General features: G+C 42.1%; 1 protein-coding gene across 1 annotated transcript in view; it reads right to left on the reverse strand.

Moving 5' to 3' along the window:
• Positions 1 to 21,622, reverse strand: part of kcnn3 (potassium intermediate/small conductance calcium-activated channel, subfamily N, member 3) — a 64,520-nt gene extending 42,898 nt beyond the window's left edge. The window contains exons 1-3 of the mRNA XM_085292032.1: positions 21,120 to 21,622; positions 19,383 to 20,503; positions 5,694 to 5,789 (exon numbers count right to left, since the gene is read on the reverse strand). Of these exons, the coding sequence (XP_085148158.1) occupies positions 5,694 to 5,789; positions 19,383 to 20,477 (1,191 nt within the window). The 5' untranslated portion in view covers positions 20,478 to 20,503; positions 21,120 to 21,622. The remainder of the gene's footprint in view (positions 1 to 5,693; positions 5,790 to 19,382; positions 20,504 to 21,119) is intronic.
• Positions 21,623 to 22,004: the final 382 nt, after the last annotated feature.

Below are 22,004 nucleotides of genomic sequence, written 5' to 3' on the forward strand. Positions count from 1 at the left end.
AAGTACAGCAGGAGAAGGGTGAATAGGTGAGAAGCTGAATGCTGTGTAACAAGGGAGGAGAGCTGTCTGGGAGAAGGAGGATATGTAACTTAACAACAAAATTGGATTGAGGCTCAGTAGAGAAGGAGGGAGATAGATCTAATGTGATAATGACGGAAAAGCAGGAGGAAGGAAGAAAGAAAGGCAAAGAGAAACATCTTAATGGTGGTAAACAGAAATGCAGACTTACACAGGAACAAATGAACAGAGAGCAGTAAAAGAAAGTGAGGGGGATGAATGTGGAATAATAACCACCAGTTAAACCCAAAACAGTTTCCTGCTCTCAAGTGACTCTGCAGCTACTCTGAACACTGATCAGCCATAACAGTAAACCACTGATGAATGACACTTATCACTTTGTTATGTTCCTTGGATGGTGGCATTCATCTGGATGTTACTTTGAAGTGTACCTAAACATTAGCACAAGCGCACACTCGGTGGTTTCTAAATACACCTCACCACACCCCAAAAATTACTAAAGAAGAGCCCGAGGTGTTGTCCAGTAGCTCCAGTCTGGGAGATGAGCAGGACCAAGCCCGATCAATGAATGCCCCACCCTGCAACCCACAGGACCCAAAGGATGTGCTGCCAACATCCCAGTGCCAGATATCACAGTACACCCTGAGTGGTCCTGTGCCAGTCCTCTGATGGGCTGCAGCTGTTTTGGCAGTTTTAATGTTGCTGGTTATTGTGTGCATGAATGAGTCTGTGTGTGTGTGTGTGTGTGTGTGTGTACGTGTGTGTACTTGTAATATCCTGTTACATGCTGGACAAAATGCACCGGCAGAGTGTGTCATAATCTGAAAATGAGATCTTTATTGAACAATACCTTTCATTTTGCACAGCATTACTTCTCGTGTGTGTGTGTGTGTGTGTGCGTGTGTGTGTGTGTGTGTGTTTGAACCATCCAACAATAAAAGGCAGAGGCACACAGGCACACTTTATGTTGACATGCATCTAAGCAAACAGGCAGCCTTGAGCAGCCAGCATAACTAGCATGCATTTAGTGGATGCATCTCAACATTTAAGCACATTTGTATGCATACAAAAAAAACTACAAGAAAATAAACTGCTACCTCTCACTCTAATGACACACTTTATATTCTAATTCCTGTTTTAATTACATTTTGTTTTGAAAAAACAAAACAAAGACATATTTAGGAGTGAACCCCACAAATAAAACCCATGCAAATTTACAAGAAAGAACTAAAAATTTATGAGAGAACACTTGAAAAGTTTTACATCTTAGAAAAGTCCTGCAAGTTTACAGAAAAAAACAAATCACAAATTTATGGGAAAAAGATCCATTCAATGGCACTGACTCATCTACTGTGAAAATGTTCAGTTTAACAGTGGAAATAAACTTGTTTACAGTCTCATATAAAAGCCGTTTTGCCCTCTGAAGCTAACTTCACCATTTGTGATGAGTGTACAAAGAAACTTTTATCCAAGTCACCCATAATCAAGGGCCTCATTTTCTACATTAACGAAAAGCACACTGAAGAGAGAGCTGCTCAGTATCTCAAGCAGGTACACACATCTAAGCCTATTTTTCTAGAAAAAAAGATCAACATCGCATTTAGCATTGTAGTGAATTATAGTACACCTTGCTAAATAGGCAAGTAAGCCAGTGATCGGATTAGCTGATAATTCCCCAGCTGTAGTACAAACTGGCCAGTTGTGGTTTTAAAACACATTAAAAAATGAATTGACGGCCACAATACCAAATTACAGGACTGTATTTGAGTTGTTTGCTAGTATATAATGAGCGAGCTGGTTTTTTTAGGTCTATCTGCCTCTGCTTAGATGCAACAAAAGCAGCAGTGAAATAAAGATTTTGTTACTGGTCATCAGTGCCTGGTAAGCACAACACTTCTCAGCCGTCTCAACCTTTGCAGTGGTTCGTCTCTTTCTGGGCATCAGGATTTCAAAAATGATTATTAAAATGAGTTAAGTAGCTAAAGATATATTTGCACACAGGTTATAACTATGGAACTAAAATAAAAAGTGTTATTTTATTGCATGTGAGTGCTCTGAATGAGTACTCAATTCACTTTTATTTTTATAATTTTATCATTTATAAGATTATTATATATTGGTACAGGTGCAGTCTCCACTGTGTTTGTATAGGTTGAAACAGTTCACTTTGTAAATAAAGTTTACCTGTAGAGAGGTTTGTGTTATAAATTTTTCTTTTGTGTTGTGAAGAAATATGTCAATTCCAACATGTACTTTTCGAAAAACAGCTGCGCTTTGAGGCCTCAAGTACACGTGCCGTTCTATAGTTTGTTTATGTGACTGATATAATTATAAATATCTGCTGTATAGTTATGTGGCAGCATTACATCAAGTGGAGTGTAAATAATGTAGCAGCAGCTGTCAGCACTTGTTCTCTATAAGTTCACTTTGTAGCAAACGCAGGATGAGTGACTGAGTCGATGGAGAAGTGGAAAGACAAAACACACCCTAAGGTTCAAAACGGTAGTCAGCATCAGTCATTGTAACATTTCTAAACAGGAGATACACACAATCAATATTTAATCATCCTTAATTTTTTGTGGCTGCTCTAGTTCGCGAGGCACCAGGAGCAGGCAGACACGTCATGAGCTCTACATGATATAATGCTGAGAAAGGCTCTGTTCCAGGAAGTATTATTACTTCTAGACCAGAAAAACCTGGAATTTAAGGCTTTCACGTCGACATTTGTTTATTTAAAGTTTAACTATGCTTTAGTTGTGTTTCTATATGCAGCGTTTCTGGTCAAACATTTGAGGAAAAGTTACGATTATTTCAGGTTTCCTCAACTTTGGTTTGACTCTTAATGGAATGTTTTAGAAAATCTGATCACAAAAATATGTATTACCCCTAGTTGGTGTGCGGTTGCTAGAGGTTGCTCGCTGTTGCTGGGAGAAATTGATTGTGAAGATGATGCTGCATTAAAAACCTCCTTGCATTTGCTTTGGTTTAAGGTACAGTAGACTGCCATTATCGGCTGTAGTTTGCATGGAAGACGTTGACGCTGCAAACACTTGCCAACTAACCAGCTAGCAATACTGAAACGTAAGAAATCTGATAGCGCTGGTTTAGCTCACTTGTAAGTCACCCATATGGCATAAGGCTAATGCAGAAGCCATTTACTTACTGGATACAAAGACAATTCATCTTCAAATTAAAAATTGTGCCTTACTGCTGAAACCAACATGTTTGAAAAGGGGCAGCTTTTACTTTTACTTTCTCTGTTTGCAGTTTGCATCAGTTTCACAATTAGTAAAATGTGTAGTTTGCAAGTGTTTGCACAGAAAGTGTGCTAACTACTGTTAGCGAATCATTTGCAGACAAGTTGATATCTTCCATACAAACTATGGGCAACTGCATCAGTCTCCTAGCAACCAAAGCAATTGCATGCAGGTTTACAGTACACCACCATATACACATCTTTGCGACCAGTTTCACTTAGCAACGGGGATTGGGGGAGGCTGTATTACAGGTGGCTGGGTCCTAGCAACCAATTTCATCGTGATTCCCAGCAACCTTCAGCAACTACTGGTTGACAGGAACTCGGCAACCAGGTCTCTAGGCTTAGCAATTCTTGTAAGTACAGTGTTACCACTGTTAGTATTAGAAACAACATCCAAAGGAAGAAAGAACAAATATATAAACGTCTGTCAGCTTACATAATGTGTGTAAATGATCACCATTCTAATTCACCCATGAAAAGTGATTGTAAGTAAACCCCAACATTACCACCCCCATCCATCTGGCATTCCCACCCAAGTATACCTTGAAGGTATTTTCCCCAAACTCCTAACTTCATTTAATCAAAAGGAATTATTCCTGAAGTAGATTAACAGAACACCCTTTTATCTCTCTCTGTTGGCCTGACAGTAGCCGCTCTCAATCTCCTGTTCTTCTGTCAGTATTAACGTTCCTGTCACGTGTGGAAGCCACAGCATGTGTGGGTGGATGACTGACTCTGTATGTGAATGAGACAACACATTTGTGAGCAGAAACGAAGGGTCTTTTATCAATGAACGCTAAACCGCATCTACGTTTATTCACTCGCACCACTTCCGCGCACTGTTCTGGCTTCTTAATACTGTCCAAGACTAATTACCAGCCTATCAGTGCCTGTGTACGACAGTGAATAAAAAATCACCGAGCAGTTATCGATCTGCGAACGGAGAGCCTGAACCTCAGAGCAGAACTTTAATAGACATTTCCAGCAACAGCCAAGCTGTGATGTAATAAAAAAAATCACAGCATTAAACCAGCACATCGTTAGATGGATGAGTGTGGCTCCGTGGTTTCGTTGGTGGGTGTAATAGCTGGTGTGGGGGTATTCATTGGGTCTGATTCCCGCAAGGCTCCCATAAATAGTCAATGCACATCGATTGCAAATGGCTTCGGATGAAATCCCCGGCTAAATGACTTTGCTACCATTGTATTAGTAAAATGACAAAACAGCAAAACAGATATCATGAAGCATGAAAGCCTTTCTGATTGATCATTTCAAACTTACAAGGGGTTGTAAGGCTGTGTTTGTGTGACTCGTGTGTGAGTGTTTGCATATTTATTTGTGCTTTTTGTGCAGCTATTGAATGACAGGGCTGTAATTGGCTGAATATGTATTTAACATTCAGTGTGTATGTACTTCACGCAAAGACTGTTTTGTTGATCCCACAAAGACTGTCATTAATGCCATTAATTGGCTGGATTCGACACACATCTGGGTCCCTCTGTCTCAGAGGGCTAAGGGATGATAACATAATGTGTACAATTTGGACAGAGCACAGATGAGGCTCACAAGAAAACACTCCTAAAGAGAAACACAATAAACATAGCTGCCGTTTCAGGAACTTCCCAGATTCTAAAATGTAGAAATTTAGAAAAAGAAAAAAAAATGCCTGAACTTTAAACTAGACACCCGTGCATGGGCTCATCATATGCTATTGGCGTCACAGAGGATTCAACCCCTGGTCTCCAAACTGACAGCTCTCTGCCTAACCCACTGCATCACATCTTATTTCCATCCTTGGATTTCTTAGGTTTTTATAACATCTTACACAAGTCACTCCGTCTGTCCTGAAGAGACCTCAGACTGTATGTAAAAGACATATCTGAGTGAGAACTGAGGATGCTCCAGACTGACTACTTTACTCTAAATTGGACCATAAATTACAAAATAAGACTTGACGCCACTCATTAGAATGTGTTTACTGAGGCTGTAAATAAAGAAAGGAGTTTTGTTTTGTTGTATGTTGCAATAAAAATCAGGCTTCTTTTTGTGACCTGAGGGGTTGCCCCCAGCCGGCCAGTAGAAAAAAGTGCAGGTTTAAGGGGTACAAACCTTCATTTGTCAGACTCCCTTTGTTGACCAAAGGCTGGCATTATGAGCTAAATTTTCTAAAGCCCGGAAGCAAAGCCCAGGGGAGGTGCAGACGTCTGGTTCCCTCTTAATTTGAATCACAATATGCAGAAAGGTTATCATGGATTTTCTTTGTCCAGTAGTGCAAAAGAGATATTGCCTACCCAGAGATTTAATAGCAACTTGTTGTATTACAGTCTGCTATGTGTGTGTGATTTTTTTTAATTTTAACTTCATCTTTTTGTCTGGATCAGTAAAGCGAGACACAACACATGCACATATGTTTTACCTGAACCTCCCGCGCGTGGTAAGCAATGATGAGCCCCAGCAGGATGACAGTGGACAGGCTGATCAGACACTTCAGGGCCAGAGAGTACATGGAGCTCTGTAGAGAGAAAATTGAAACACTTATCATTGGAGACACGACATTAGAGCACAAATGTAATATGCACAGATTGACTTTGCCATGACGGTTGGTTTAATATTCAGAGTACAATGACGGACGACAACACACGCTAACAGCCCCTCGGGAGCGCCGGGACATTTCTCCGTGGCCTGAGGGTCATTCTGACCTGCCACGAACAGTCATCTTGACTAGCAATACGTAGCATGCAGGAACGACCTCGCACTGACCTCTGCTAAAGCACACACAGACTGGCACGCACACACATGCACACACAATTAGCCTTATATTATTACATAGCCTTATATTATTATACTTATATTATTACTTATACTGCTTATATTATTATAGTGAGCGATGTGCATATTTGGATGCAGTTTTTTGAGACTGAAATGTTTAATGGTTGAATAGGAAGAAAATTATTTAACATTTAAACTAACTATGGATGTTGATCTTCATAAAAAGTAAGGGGTAGTTATAACACGTACAAGGCTGTGTGAGTATGTGCTACTGCTATTGTGATTTTTAATAGTGCAGAGTGCATCCATAGGCATGGGATATTTTGAAAACTAAACATGCTTTTCAGTCACAAAACTAGTTTGGTACCTGCTACAACAAGAGATGCCATCAAAATTTAGTTTTGCATGAACAAGGTGAACTTTTGCATGAACAAGGTTATAGCTCCCCTCTGATTAAGAGGGGAGCTATGACTATTTCCAACTCTGTATGTTTTTATGTTTGGCAGCATGATTCACAGTTCAAAGTAATACGTATTAATCTGATGCTGGGCTGTGGTGCCGTCTCTTGGTTCATCTATTGTCTGAAACAATGGATGTTTGTCGCTTGTTTGTCTTCACGTGCGTGACATGCCACTCTTAAGCCATACGGTGTAATATGATGTCGGCCTACCCTTTGAAGCTACAACAGCTTAAACTCTTCTGGAAAGAGTTTCCACAAGGTTTATGGGTGTGTTTGTAGGAATTTTTGACCATTCTACTGTGAGGTCAGACACTGATGGGTTCACAGTTTCCGCTCTACTTCATCCCAAAGGTGTTTTATCAGGTTGAGGTTAGGACTATGCAGGCCAATGAGGTTCTTCCACACCAAAGTCGCTCACCCATGTCTTCATGGACCTTGCTTAGTGCACTGGTGCTCAATCATGTTGGAACAAGAAGGGGTCATCCCCAAATTCCTGCAATGTTAGGAGCATGAAATTGTCCAAAATGTCTTGGTATGCTGACGTATTAAGAGTTTGTATTACTGGAACTAAGTGAAAGGAACTCTTCATACACTAAGCCCAAACCCTGAAAAACAGCCCCACACCATAATTCCCCTCCACAACACTTAGCACAGTGCAGTCAAAAAAGTGTTTAAGCACTTCAACGTGTTAATTCAAAGTTAGCATCAGAAACGGGGAGAATTTCCACAGCAAATCTTACTAATGAAGTGGCCGGTGAGTTTATATATACACTCAGACCCACTTCATACTGGGTTGGACCTCTTTTGCCTTCAGAACTGCCTTAATTCTTCACGGCATAGACCCAGCAAGGTGCTGGAAACACATTTTGCTCCATATTACAATGATAACATCACACATGCACATTCACAATGTGGATCTCCTGTTCTACCACATCCCAAAGGGGCTCTATTGGATTGAAATCTGTTCACTGTGGAGTTCATTTGAGTACATTGAACTCCTTTCTGTGTTCCAGAAACCGGTATTTCTAATGATTTGCGCTTTTTGACATGGTGCATTATCCTCCTGGAAGGAGCCCTCTGAAGATGGGTACACTGTGGTCATAAAGGGATGGACATGGTCAGCAGCAATACCAGCAGCCTGAGCCACTGATGCAAGGCAGGATGGATCCATACAGTTATGCTGTTTGTGACAATCGAATGACCCTACCATCCAAATGTCAAAGCAGAAATCAAAACTCATCAGACCAGGCTATGTTTTTCTTCTATTGTCCAAACTGCTGCTAACTGGCTGTTTTCTTTTTCAAACCATTCTCTGTAAACCCTACAGATGTATGTAGGAAAATCCCAAAAGATCAGCAGTTTTTCAAATACTGTGTGATAAAAACAATCGTGCCACTCAAAGTCACATCAATTTCTTTTCTTCCCCACGATGTTCAGTTTAAACCTCAGCCTGTCTTTTATGAGTACATGTCTACATGCTTAAATGCATTTAGCTGCAGCCACATGATTGGCTGATATTTATGTTAATGAGCAGTTGAACAGGTGTGCATGCATACATACAAAACAAAAAATAAGAAAAACATCTCATCCATGTCCATGGACCTTGGTTTGTGCACTGGTGCACAGTCATGTTGGAACAGCAAGAACAGCCATCACCAAACTGCTCCCACAAAGTTAAGAGCATGAAATTGTCCAAAATGTCTTGTTATGCTGAAGCATTAAGAGTTTGGTTCACTGGAACCAAGTGAAAGAACCTCTTCTGTAACTAAGCCCAAATCCTGATCCTTGAAAAATGTTTTATATTAGCTGTGTGTTTGATTTTACACTGATTTTATTTCCACTCAGTTCAGTCTGCTTCACCTAAAACAACAGTCTTAAAAAAAACTTGAATGTCCAGACTCAGTCACTAGGCTGGTTTCACAGATGTCCCACTCACTCACTCCTCTCTCACTCCTTTGCTAAAATAGCATCAGCACTGTTGTTGCAATTTCTCAGCAAAGACAAAACAAAAGCCAGTTTCAAAGAACAGAAGTTGAATGGTTGCTTTTCGCCTATCAATATCTTTCTGCAGTCGAGCGTTAACTCCTTGTCTGGTTTCACAGGGCTTATAATCAACGCCCAGTATCTTCCAATCAATACGACTCATAGCACTTATTTGGCTTCTCTAACCCCCTCACCTTTCACACTGCGAGAGCAGCAACACTTACGTGAGCTATCATACGCATTTTTGCACACAGGTACACAACACATTTGTACATTTGGTCAGAATACACTGGGCTACACACATCTGATCTACACAAAGAGATTCAAAGGGGAAAGTGCATTCGATTAATTTGTTAGCTGCTCTCCGGAGAGTCTGGTCGTCCATTGGAGAATACATCTATACTGATAATGACGTATCTGGTTGTGTTAATATAACGTAAATACAGGAATGAATCAGTGGATGAATGTGAGAAAGAAAGATTTCAGTGTACATTTGCTAACAGTATTAAATGCAGATCCACAGACTTACTAAACCTATAAAAACTTCATAAGCTTCAGATCAAACTACACTGCTTTCACGCTTCCTTTTCATCCGTCACCAGTTAAACAAGTTTTAAGTGTATGACCTTTTATCAGAAATTGCATTTGTTTCATAGCAGTACACTGGATGGGTTTAAGGAATTCATTACATTTTCATTCATTGCAAATGCTCCGTTTCAAAGGCAAAAATAAAAATAAAAAATCAGCACATAAAAGCAAAAGCTCAGAAACTCAAACAAACCGGTCAGCTTGATTCATTTTCTAATTCTTTAAAATAAAGCTTGCCAATCCGACTCATTTGTCCACATCAGCTCAAGGTCTGTGTTTTGAAATGCACAATTGAATAGACACACGCACATCAAAAGAAAAAATAAGAAACTCAAAGCACATTGGCGGGACCAGCAAGGTCACACACCGAGCGCAACAGCCTTATGTCCTCCGCCAGGAAAGACCTGAGCCACCTTAAGACTTAGGCGGTAGGTTGGGGGTAAAGTGGGAGACTGTTGAGCATTAATCACCACTCTTTAATCCGGGTCTGCACTCTGAGTTTAGTCACATATTACTCAGTCTTTCCTCCGTGGTGTTATTAGACAGAATCCACATTGCATTTTGGGTTCATGAATATATATTGCAACTCAGCCTGCTGGAAAATAGAGTGTGTTAGTGTGTTATTGTGTTTATTTAGGGTCTCTGTCTATGCTTCGTGGCCTTAATGGTATTAATTCAATGTCAAACAAACACACAGAAGCACGCACAGAGTCTAGTTGGTTAATACACACTGACGTGCTCCTCTGTTGACTGTAATTAGAGCAATCTGAGAATGAATCTGAGGCTGGGTTCCCCTTCCGCCGTTCATATAATACACTAAAATGCACATGCTGTATGGATGTATTCACATTTGTCACTCATGTCAGTGCATTTATGAGCCAGCGCACAACACTGGGAAAATATCTAGCTTTGCCTCGCACTGATTTCCTCTATCAGCTTACCCGAAGCTGTTGTCTTTCTGTCTTTATTTGCTTGTGCTTGCTTGTCTTGTCTCGGTCTCCTTCTCCACTGTTGCTAACATCTCATTTGTACCCACTGAAGCAAACTAGGTGCAAAGGAAGCCAACATTGTTGTGCTAATGAGAAAAATGCTGGTTTCACTCTTGGCTTTCAGCACCATATCTGTTTAAACACAGTCACACTAGTGAATTGCAATGTGATGGGAGATTACGTCCCCCTTCTCTCTCTCTCTCTACGGTCTCCCTTCTCGTTTTCTTCGTTTACACCCAGCACTCTGTTGGTCGTTGGGATTTTTTGACAGTTGTCTCATTACACTGTCAAAAGCATTTTGTTTGCCTGTTTGCACTTCACTTATTCCACCTGTATAGTGAATAACTTAACTGCAAAAAGGAGATATATGCGCCTACTGGCGCGCCTTCTGTTCATTTCAGCTTTTTTACAGTCATGATTTTTTTAAACTCTAACAGGCTGGCATGGGTCTATTAGTTTTTAGTGCCACCTTTTGATTCAAGTGTTTGCATTATAAATGAATGCGCCAGCATTAAAGTCTTTATAGACAAAAGCAGCTTCACTTTAATGTCAGTGCAGATGCGAAACTGGTGGGATGCAGGCTTGACGGCACGCACGTACTGCACACGCGCTACAGTCTGTACTCTGTGCATGCGCGCTCCTTTCGACTTCTAGAGCCTGTGCACATATTTGCAGACATGGGTCGATGATGAACTTTACATCACATGATTCCTTACAACAAGCAGGACTTGTGCCTTAATTAAAAAAGTTAAAAAGCTTTGAAACTGTGATGTTTCTGGAACAAGTTAACTTTCTGCCACTTGGAAAATGTTTGCTATCTTGCTGAGAGAGCAGCTTAGCGTGAAGGCTGGAAGCAGTGGGGGAAACGACTGTAATGGTCTGTCCAAAGTTCAAAAAGCTCCCACCTGCCGGCACCTCTAGCACTCACTAATTAATGACAAGCTGCGGTTTCACAGGCGGATTATGTGCAGGGAAATTTCTGGGCGTGTCCTGACGGCTTTCTTTCCTTACCTACGATTTGTTTAATCCTTAAATATATATACCATGAGACAATATTACACCCTGTCTAATTAAATCATGTAATTCAATTAAGCTCTCAGCTTCCTTGTTTTCTTCAAAGTGTTTTTTTTTTTTCATTAATGTCCTGTAGTAGAAATTTCATAAATGACAAAAAGCTTTGTTCATTTTTCCATTTTTTTCTCCAATAAAAAGTAAATCTGTGCTGACTAATTTTGGATTGTAGATCCCAGTCCATACAGTGTTACAGACCTTATATGAGAGAGACATGCCACTCAAAGAGTGCTGAATACAATGATGCTACCACTCCCTCCAAAGAGCCAATCACCTTTATCAGGAAACAAATGAACCAATCATGTTAATTCACTGACCCCAGCTAATAGTCGAGGATCAGTTTCTGTGTGGTAGCAGGAATGTCTACATGTTGCAAAGTCGTAGTTTTTCTTGGCGTACTGTAAACATTAAGTGTGTCGAAGTGTGTGTAGTACAACAAAATCTAAAAATGAAAAGTTTCACTTTAATTGAATTCATTTGAGGACATATTCGGGATTGTTTGCTAGTTTTTGTTCAGTTTAACTTGAAATAAAAGTCGATTGTAATGTGTTGGCAACGCCTCTTCTGATTCATCTCGATTTGGTCTGAATCTTTTTAAGACGAAGTAACTTCCCAGCTGCGTTAATAAGACAGGTGCTGATTGGTGAAACTTGCTTCCAAAAGGATTTTGTTACAACAGCATATGACGGAGTAGGCTGCCTGTAGAAACAAATGATCAAAACAGACTTCAACTTTATTTGGTATTGTTATTTTAAATTATGTTTGCAAGCAGAATGATATTGATACGTGGCTTAACCTGCCTCGTATTGGTGCTGGATTGCTGGTTAGAGAAAAGCAATGCATTTAAGGTTTAATCTGCTCATAAACAGAAATGTAAGGATTAATTGTTTATTGAGTTACATGCTCATCAAGTGATTTCGTGATGAATAACACCAACTGGATTTTTGTCACAGTGGGGTTGCCAGGCAACGAGCAATGTGCAAACACAGGTGTAATTCATTTAAAAAAAAGTGATAAATGGCTGAATTTCATTTGGCTGCTTTAGTTTTAATAGTACTTTTACTGTAGGCTCAATAACACACTGCCATCGCTTATAGTGAGACCTGAGAAAAGTGCAATCATTGCAAATGCTCTTAGTAACACCTGTGCTTTAGCGGTGCTCATCTATGGAAACAGCATGCAGCTCCCTACCACAAATCATATATGCAAGCTGAAGGGAAATTTTCTGTGTCGCACTTAACCTCTTAACATTCATAGAGTCACCTGTGACCTGTTTCGGGTTAGGCTGCGCTTTACCCTCATCCTGGACAAGCACAGTTTAGGAAACTGGAACATAAACATAGAAGCATTTTGACCTCAGAGATAACAGCGTTGATAAAAAAAATGGGTGAATGTTAACCTAACACTTCACCGTCCCACACAAAAGTGGCTGATATGGTTCATATAGACCATATCTTGTGCATCTGACTGTTTTAGGTCAATAAGCCTGTATAACTGCGTAATAAAACAGGGAGAGGCATGACTTTTACTTCAATGGCCACTGGGACATAAAACACCATTCAAATGTGATGAAAACAGACAAAGCAGATAAAAAAAAGTTTGGTAAATAGTCTCAAAATAAGGTGTTAAAAAACTCCCTGCATGTTCTACTTTTACTATACACAAGATTACAGCTAAATTTATGGCTCAATCCACGGTGCTAACATTATTCGATGCCTCTGGCCCATCCCACCAACAACAATGACTGAACTTCATTAATGGCTGCAGAAGACTTAGTTATAGAGGTTATTTAATACACTGTTTTTAGCCACATGGATACTAGAAACCGCACTGCACATCCACCATAATCAAAGCCTAAACAGTTAAATAATGAACTCAGCATGGCTAAATTAAGGTTTTCTAAGTAAAAACAGTCCATTGAGTCTTCAAGCTTACAGAAGTAAGCAAACTTCCAAAATGTGCACACATTTGGTTTAATACACCAATTTAAATTAAGGACTTTTTTTAAACAGTTGTGAAAATGAACTGTGCGTCCATCTCTGCAAAAACTGGGAAGCATGATTTGGGCTTATCCAGGTAACTTCAAAATGTAACTCGGGGTTTTCAGTATTAAAAAAGTGGTTCAGTTGCTACTGGGGGACATCGTCATGGTAACTTCTGCTGCTGATATGACCTGTTCTGGAGCGGGTTATAAGATAAGATAACCTTTATTAGTCCCACACGTGGGAAATTTGTTTTGTCACAGCAGGAAGTGGACAGTGCAAAAGTTATGAGGCAAAAATTAGAATACAATAAGAATAAATACAGTACACAACTGTACAGAATAGAATAAAATAAAATACTATATACAGTAGAATAAAATAAAATAAATATACAATAAGATAAAAATAGAATACAAATACAAATACTATATACAACTGAGTAAAAATACAACGATGTTCAAGATTATAAATCAAGAGGTATAAAATCACCACCTACAAAGTAATGTCACCATTCTTGGACTCTGTGGAAGGATAACATGAGGGTCTGCAGTTTTTTAACAGTGTCTAAAGTCTTTGTTTCTCTGATAAAATTCAATAAGAATTCGAAGATTCTTAGATGAAACAATTGTATTTTCCTACACTGAATTTGTTTTTATATTTAGTCTTTCGGCTACTCTCAGAGCCTTAAACTGCACCAGGGCTGCAGCAGAAAAAATACACACTAAAACTATCTCATGCACATCTCAATATTACTTTGGTGGAATAACACAGATTGTCCTGTGCCCTAATGACCGAGCATTCATTACCGACTAAAGCAGTTAAAACACTCGCACGTGCATACAGCACTATTTAAGTCTCGTCTACAGTTCAGTGCTTCTCCTGCTGCAGACACTCATGCTCATGCTGATTTGCCTTCAACTACCGCGACGGTTTCAATCTGCACTGTGTGTTTAACGTCTTCAGATTTTTGTATTATTATATTTTTATCTTTTGTAAAACCAGGCGCTCTGCTGCCAGTTCACGCATCCATGTTTGTGATTGGTCAGATGCTACTAATGGCACTCTTTCATGTGAACGTGCTCGAAGCTAGGTTGATAATTGAGTCAATAAGCACTGTCACTAGTGTGACCGCTTAGCCTGATTGCCAATGTTAGTGTAAGTGAAGCCAGATAACAGAAAGATATCCTGCGTATGTTAACAGGGCCCAGACTGACTGACATGATTCCTGGTTTGGCTGTTTTGAAGCTGATGATTGGCTCTTTGGTGCTCCTTTGTTGGAAATACAACTTACATATGCTTGTGTTTCTTCTTTTTCCTTTCTTTCTTAGCCAGCTGTGCATAAGTGTGTGATTAGCGTATATTGATCACTGGCTCTGTGGACAACATGCAGGGATAATGAGCTTTTTGAGCTTCTTTAGTTCAATTAGCAGGGAGACACACACACAAACACAGACAGGTAGTATCTAGAGGGTTTCCCCCAATTGCCCCTACCTCAACCTTATTGACACAGACATGAGAGAAAATACGTGTCACTTACCACGCGGTTGTAATGAGTATGTGCGTGTGTGCACATGTGTCTGCGTGTGATGTAATGCCTTAGCCTTGGGGGTCTCTCCCTGTCAGAGTGATGCCTTCTTGCAATCAGTCTCCAGGGAAACAGGCAATAGACAGAAGCGATGTCACCCTTCCAGGGTAAACACACACACACGCACCATACGCATACACTCGAATGCACATCGGCATACACCATTACGGCCATACACACTCAATTAAATCCAGACAAAGGGAGATGTGGACACACACACATTAGCAGGTGCATCCATGGGTACTAACGTGACAGAGCTAAATACATAAAGACACACACTCCATATGTGTGTGTGTACACAGAGGAGACCCTGTGACGTGAATGTTTACCATCAGAGCACACAAGTTTTAACATAACCATGTAAGTACCAGCACTTCCACATACAGCCAGAGGTTGCTTAGCCTTGTTATGCTCAAACAAGCATATTTGTACCTGTTAGTTGTAGGACCTCTGGGATCTACAGTCGCTTAGAAGTCTGTGATCTAGAAGATGAAGGCAGTGTGGACTGAAGGAAAAGGGAGAAGGTTGAGAAGGAGAGTAGGTGCAGTTGCACAAAAATGCAGAGATGGCTGATAGCTTCTTTAGAGAATATGGTGGGAGTTTAATTCCCTGATCGACCTCATGTACTGTCTCTAAAGCAGCGTGCAGCCACTGTAAGTGGACCAACAGAGAAAATGTGCAGAAAGGTCTACCAGTAAATGTCAGAGATAGCAGAGCGAGGGCAGAACGGGAGGGATGGTGGTGCTGCGGAGGGACTGAGGAAGAGGTTTTAAGGCTGCTGAGAAGGCAATGACTCTCGTGGGGGGATGGAGGCATATTTAAGACTCGCCAACGGAGGGACTTTCTCTGACAGTGAAAGGAAGGAAGGAATCGAGGAAGCAAAGGGGAAATAGGAGGCAGCATTGCTGATGCTTGTGTTGAGAAGCAGACAGAGGGTACATACTCACACTTGATACCCTCACACATGCCAAATGCACGCATTGATAGTGTGACAGGTGAAGTCAACAACTGCAGGGCATCGCCTCAGAATAGCAGCGTTGCAAGCCTGAAATGTGGCTTGGAGCTTGGCCCCGAGGAGCTATGTGAGCCTCTGTGAAAGATCTATTGATCTGACTGTGACAGCCCACATGCTAAGGTCCCAAGTGTCCAAGGGCCCCAGTTATTCTCAGACAGAGACACGTGTCAGACCAGGACCCCCTGTTCCTCATCAAAATAATAATAGAAGCATATAGAAGGCTGTCCTCACACTGCTGTTAACATTTTGACATGTCACGATCCTGGGTGTGTGGCAGTGACACTGATCATGAGGAGAGGTCACAGAACATGCAGAGTTAAAAATGCATGACAACAAATTAAAGGCTCAGGTTTTTTCTTTGAAGCCTTTTGGGCAAAAAGTCACCATGAGCCAAAAATTAAATTATTTCACATTCATGAATTATTTCATCATTTAATATTCTCTCTACATAATCTATCTAGGCTCAACAACCGTGCCTGAATATTTACAATGCAGGAATTTACAGCTGTGCCTTAGAGCGCTGAAGGCTGTACAAGATAATAATTTTTATCTGCAATCAAACTTTGTCCTACAGAAGTGGCCTTCATCATGGACTTGAACTTAACTTAAATTGCAAAGGCTGATAACTGAAGATAGAGGCTGCACAGCAATGAATGGAAAAGTCTTAGATGTGTGCTGATAGGGTTTGTGCTGTTTCTGCACAGGAATATAGCTTACTCACAATACCCACAGTCACGAAACACTGTGTCCTCCTCAGTTAACCTCTCTCCATTTACCCTTCCAACACACAGAAACATGCACGCTCCACACAATCCAGCCAACTCTGTTTGGTTCCATTCTTATTCTTCATCTCTATTTTTGGGAGAAAAGCTAGAGCAGCTGGACCTTCAGAAAAAAAGTGCAGAAGCTTAGGTAGAGCTACACAGACTGATCAGTATACAGTGACATTTGCTTTGTAGCCATTGTCAAAGAAGGGAGACCTAAAGGAGCCATTAAGAGGCTATATTTATACACGTGCATTATATATTTTCAATCTATGACGAATGATCTTAACCGATCGTATTTCAACACGAGCTCTCAAGGATGGCTTCTCTGAAAGGCAGCATCCATTTTCAATAAAGCAGTTTGCACAGCATGTGTATGCGGAGGTGCACGGTGCATGTGCGTGGGTGTGATTATCAATAATCAATGGAAGAAATCACTCAAACCTCGCCCCCTAGACTCGTTTAAAGCAGCGCGCGAACCTCTCCTCCTTCCACCCATTCATCTTCCCAGCACGATTGTTCTTTCATCCTCGGGATCTCAATCCATTTTTTTTTCCACAACAGCCAGCAGGCTTCTATCCACCTCAATTATCTAAGTGAGGGTTTTAGCTGTCTGATGGGACTCCAGTGTCTGTTGGAGTCAAACCAAATACGCAGCCATAAAGAAGACAGAAAATTTTACAGTCTCCATTTAAGATGAATTTTGATGCACACTTAACTCTCTGGATTCTCTCTTTAGAAATGCAAGATGCTGAAGACAGACCGCGATGTTTTGCTACATTTCATATACGATTTGTTTTCCCCCCAATATGCCCTGATGATCAGAAATTAATTAATATGGTGAGAGTGCTGACAAACACTTTGATTACCCTGCTCGAATTCACTCAGTCCATTGATTCGTATTGATAGATAACGCAGCCTGTTTGAGATGAGGGCTAAATTGATTGTAGCTTAAGAACCTAATTCAGGCTTTTCATTATCGCCTTTTTCCTTTTTTTCTCTCCTTCCACAGACTTTCATTCTCACCCAGCCGCTTCTCTCTTCCGATCACACTCCCCCAGTTTGACGCCCACTGGAAGAGCAGCGGAGCAGAGGGAGAGAGATAGTGAAGGAGGAAAAAAAAAAAGAAAGAAAGAAAGGAATGAAGAAAACAGGACAAAGAGACAGGCGTGGAGTTGAAATAGAAAAGGCCCAGGCAGAAAAAGAGGGCATAAGTCTCTGCCATCTCCTTCAGGGGAAAAAAGAAAGAAAAGGCAGACAGAAGAGAATAAAAGAGAAGAGGAGGGATTGAAAGGGAATTAGAGACCGTGCACTTTCATTAATAAAAAAAAGGACCTCTAAAGCAGTGATTTTTGTAAAGTAGAAGAAAAGACACAGCAGGGAGATTTTTCTAGCAACGGCATTAACAGAAAGAGTCCGGAGATCGCAGACTGCAAACAGAAACACAGGAGGAGGGTGAGAAAGATGGGGAAACACACCCAGTTGGGCTATTCTAACAAGCTACCTGTTAATCTGTGCACTCAGCTGATCTCACAGATTATTTCACATCATTGGCGATCCATGTATGACAAGCTGCATAAGCAGAAGTCATGTTTCCACCTTATGAACTAAAGAAAGCAAAGCCTGTGTCATATCTCTGACCAAAAAAGGGAGGCTAGAATGAGGACAAAAGTGTCTCACAGCAAGGTGAGCACAACATGGTCCGAGGCTTCCTGACACACACGCGCACACACAAAATAAACAGAGAACAGCAGCCAGGGGCCTATTCAGCTTATTACACCCCCCATTACACAAACAAATGAGATCCTGGCCTCCTTCTGATAATCTGCCCCCTCCATGTCCTTAGCATCCTTGCATTACATCACCCAAAAGCAGTAACTGTCAAGCTTGGTCATTGCAATAGTTGTTGCAATCATGAATTCAGTGACTAAAAGGTTCATCTGCACCGCCTAAACCGGGTAAAAAATGGGGTATCCTAGTGACTTGGAGGGTCAGTAATCGTACTACCTAATGTTCAAATCTGCCTGATGACCTTTGGGACATGTAATCTTCTTTCTTTCTTTGTCCCCTACATTTCCTGTCAGTGTTTATGGGCTGCTTGTAAAATAAAATAATAAAAAAAGCAAAAGGCAAAAAAGCCCAAATAAGACAAAGTTAACCCAGGAGATTCTAGATAAGCACCAGAGATATATATGACAAAAGGTTTCTCCCACTGAAAACGCCACGTCCAGATGAACAGAATCAACTTTTTGGGAAACGACAGCCTGGTTTCATAATTGTTACGCATATGCAATGCAGCTACATTAACGTGACACTGTGGTAATTTTGTGTCATACCTCTAAAAGCCTGGGGGGATTGATGACAGACAAATTAAAACAAAACAACAGCCAAAACTAAAGCAGCAGAGGCAAAGATATTGTGAGTATCAGTCCTTAGCTAAAGACACTGGCTCCTACAATTCCCACAGGGGAACTTCATAATGTCTTTCTCTAGACCCCTCTGCCTGATAAATTCACAGGCTTGTCCACACTCCAAGTTTCTAACGCATGCTTTCTTGTATTAATTTTCAAGTGTGAGCTGAGGTAACCCTCTTCACTGTGCTATGTCATCATCAGGCTTATTTTCTAAGACATGGCTGGAGTGCAGCTTGGTTTCCCAAAAGACAACGACTGCGCTCAGTTATCAGCGACTAGATGACTTCTGGGCAGTATTTTCTGAGGGAGAGCTGTCAGTTTATGTTTCTAATTTTGTGGTCTGCCTCCTTAAGATTTCAACTCAGGAAATAATTAATTTTATTGATGGTTAGAACATTTCAACACATGGCCCAGCCCCAGCACTAAGCACAAGTGATCTTTTTATTGGTGTGTCTTTTTAAGTGTCACTCATTTGTGTCCCTCACCTTCGTGTACACGCCCCACGACAGCTCTGTCTCAATCACCATGACTACGATGCCAAACATTCCAAAGATCAGGGCGTAGTCGCTCAGCCGCTTCCTCTTCTCGAACAGCGCCCTGCGGTGCCCCAGTTTATACCCAATGTTTTGGTTCTTTCGTTTGGGAGCCTTGGAGGTGCTGCCCCTGGCCCCGGTACCCACTGCCCCAACTCCTCCCTGCCTGCTGCCCCTCCCTGACTGCGAACGCCTGCTCTCCACTAGTGCGTGGTTCTGGTGGTAGATGGACATCTGGTTGGATGTGGAGTCGGTGATGTCATAACCTCCTCTGAGGTACGGGGAATCTTCTTTGGATGAAATCACAATCTCTGGCGGGCTCTGAATTGGGGGTTGGTTGGTGGAGGACTGGGTCACCGAACAGGTAGGGGGGGCTTCTCGCTGCCGGTCATGCCCCCCAGCAGCAGTTGCGCCAGCAACAGCTGAAACGGCGCCCTCTTTGGTTTCGCTGCTGCTGTCTGACTCGATTAGGTTTCTCCGGGATGCGCTGAGGCGGCTCAGGGGCTTCATGACGCCACCTGTGTACTTACAGGAACTCATGGCAATCTCCGTGAAGGGGTTACTGTCCCTACGGTGAACCAGAGGGCTGGCCTGTCTGTGTTTGCACCCCCTCTCCCTGTCCCTGTCACGCTCTCTGTCCCTCTCCCGCTCCATGGATGGCGAATGGGACGAGTAAAAAAGGGCATTGTAGACTGGGGAGTTGTCCCCACTCAGGCTGTGCTGTGAGCCCAGACAGGAAGAGAGTGGGGTGCTGGTGGGGTGCAGGGCATTGGGGATGGGTGGAGGCAAAGGCTGAGCTCCAGCGGAGGAAAGTGGTAACTTCGGGAGAGATGCTGGGGGCAAGTTGGGCGTGGCGGGCGAGGGGGATGAGGTGCTGCCGTTTAGACGGTCGAGGCTTGATCCTCCCATGTGGTTGGAGTGGTTTGATCCTGGCTGGGCGCCAGCAGTGGACGGATGGGATATACTGCCCAGGGGAAGGAGGAATCGCTGGTCCTCATCCTCGCTCCCTCCTAGCAGAGCCAAGCTCAGAGAAGGGGGAGGCTCCATGATCACAGCTGTGGCCGCACACCTGTCTAGGAAGAGAAAAGAGAGGAAATATAAAGTGGCCCGCGGAGAAAACGATAGAGAATACAGGTTCCTTATCGTAATGTGGTAATGAAGGACATACAGAAAAAACAAAGGAAGGAGCAGGAAAACATTGTGATGGATGGTTAAAACAAATGAGGGAGAAGACTGAACTCCAAAAGCTGAGGATGTGTGACAAAGAGGGAACACAGAGTGAAGACAAGTGGTCATAATTGGGGAATATGTTATTCCTTGAGTCACATTTGAGTCAGTTGCCCAGTCAGCCTCTCTCAGCGCTTCCCCTCTCGGTTTCCCAGTGTCTTCTTGTTCTCTCACATCCCACAGTGCTTCCAGCAATCTATTCCATAAATGTCATCTGTGTTGTTAGCCAGGAGGATGGTGCAAATCCTCTGGCTTTACACTATGAAAATGAGATCAGCCTCAGAGACTAAAGGATAATAATTCCAGATCAGAGCAGAAGTGCGAAAGCCTCAGTTAACCATAAGTTGGCTTGCGTTTTAGTATCCTCTGATTGATCCAAAACAACAGCCTACTTTCAGTATGATATAACCAGACACCTTCACGACCACCCATCTCCTCCTTGACTGTTTCCCATATACCTACCTCCGACCTCTTCTGCCTCGGTCCCTTTTCCCCCAGGTTAGTTGTGTCGAATCACGGACTGGATGAAAGCAGACCACAGCACTTTTTCTTTTTCATGTTGTCACGGCCATCCCATCATCTTTTCGCTTCGTCTCCCTTCATATAGGTCCTCCACAGGTCTTATCTCTCGAAAATGCGCGTCGCTTCCCCGCTGATGATGGCTCCGTCTTCCGCTCACCTGATAAGATCAGTTTGTCTCTCTCCCAGTCATCGGTGATGTATTGATCGTTCCCATTTTGATCCTGTCAGTGGCAATCGGCAGTGGATGAAGCGGAATAATCCATGGTGACTCGGATAAATCGGTCAACCTGTGGCTGCACGTAAGCAGCATGAAACAGGAGGTGGTGGGGGGGAAAGACGACGGCGTGGATGTGAAGTAAGAGTCCCCAGATGAGCTGTAAAGTCTGCGATTTAATATGTGACTCCACCGACAAACACTCAATCTACGGCTCTCCGTCTCTCCGACTCTGTCTCTCACTCTCTCCTCCAACTTCTCTCCCTCTTTTCTCCGCCTCCAGACCTGCCGCTCACTCCCATTGGACGGAGTCGGAAAGGCGAAATAACAGGTGGCAGGATTTTTAAGATGTGGCCACCAAACGGTTGTCTAGATTTATTGTACCGGGTTATTTCGGGGTTATTATTAAAACCAGTGATCCGTGTGGCATTCGTAGCTGCTGCCTCTGTAATAAAGACTATATGAGCCATTTGTTGTTGTTTTTTTTTCTTTATGGCACCTGTTGGAACACGGCACTGAAGGATGCTGGGACCGCCAACTCCACGTCAGAAAAACACGCAGAGAAACATTTCCAGAACAAACACACGTGTAAGTCAAAACTGAAGTGGAGG

The sequence above is a fragment of the Mchenga conophoros genome, linkage group LG11, assembly GCF_057382185.1.
Source record: "Mchenga conophoros isolate Kocher_MC1m ecotype Shallow Benthic linkage group LG11, M_conophoros_male_GT1.1, whole genome shotgun sequence".
NCBI lineage: Eukaryota > Metazoa > Chordata > Actinopteri > Cichliformes > Cichlidae > Mchenga > Mchenga conophoros.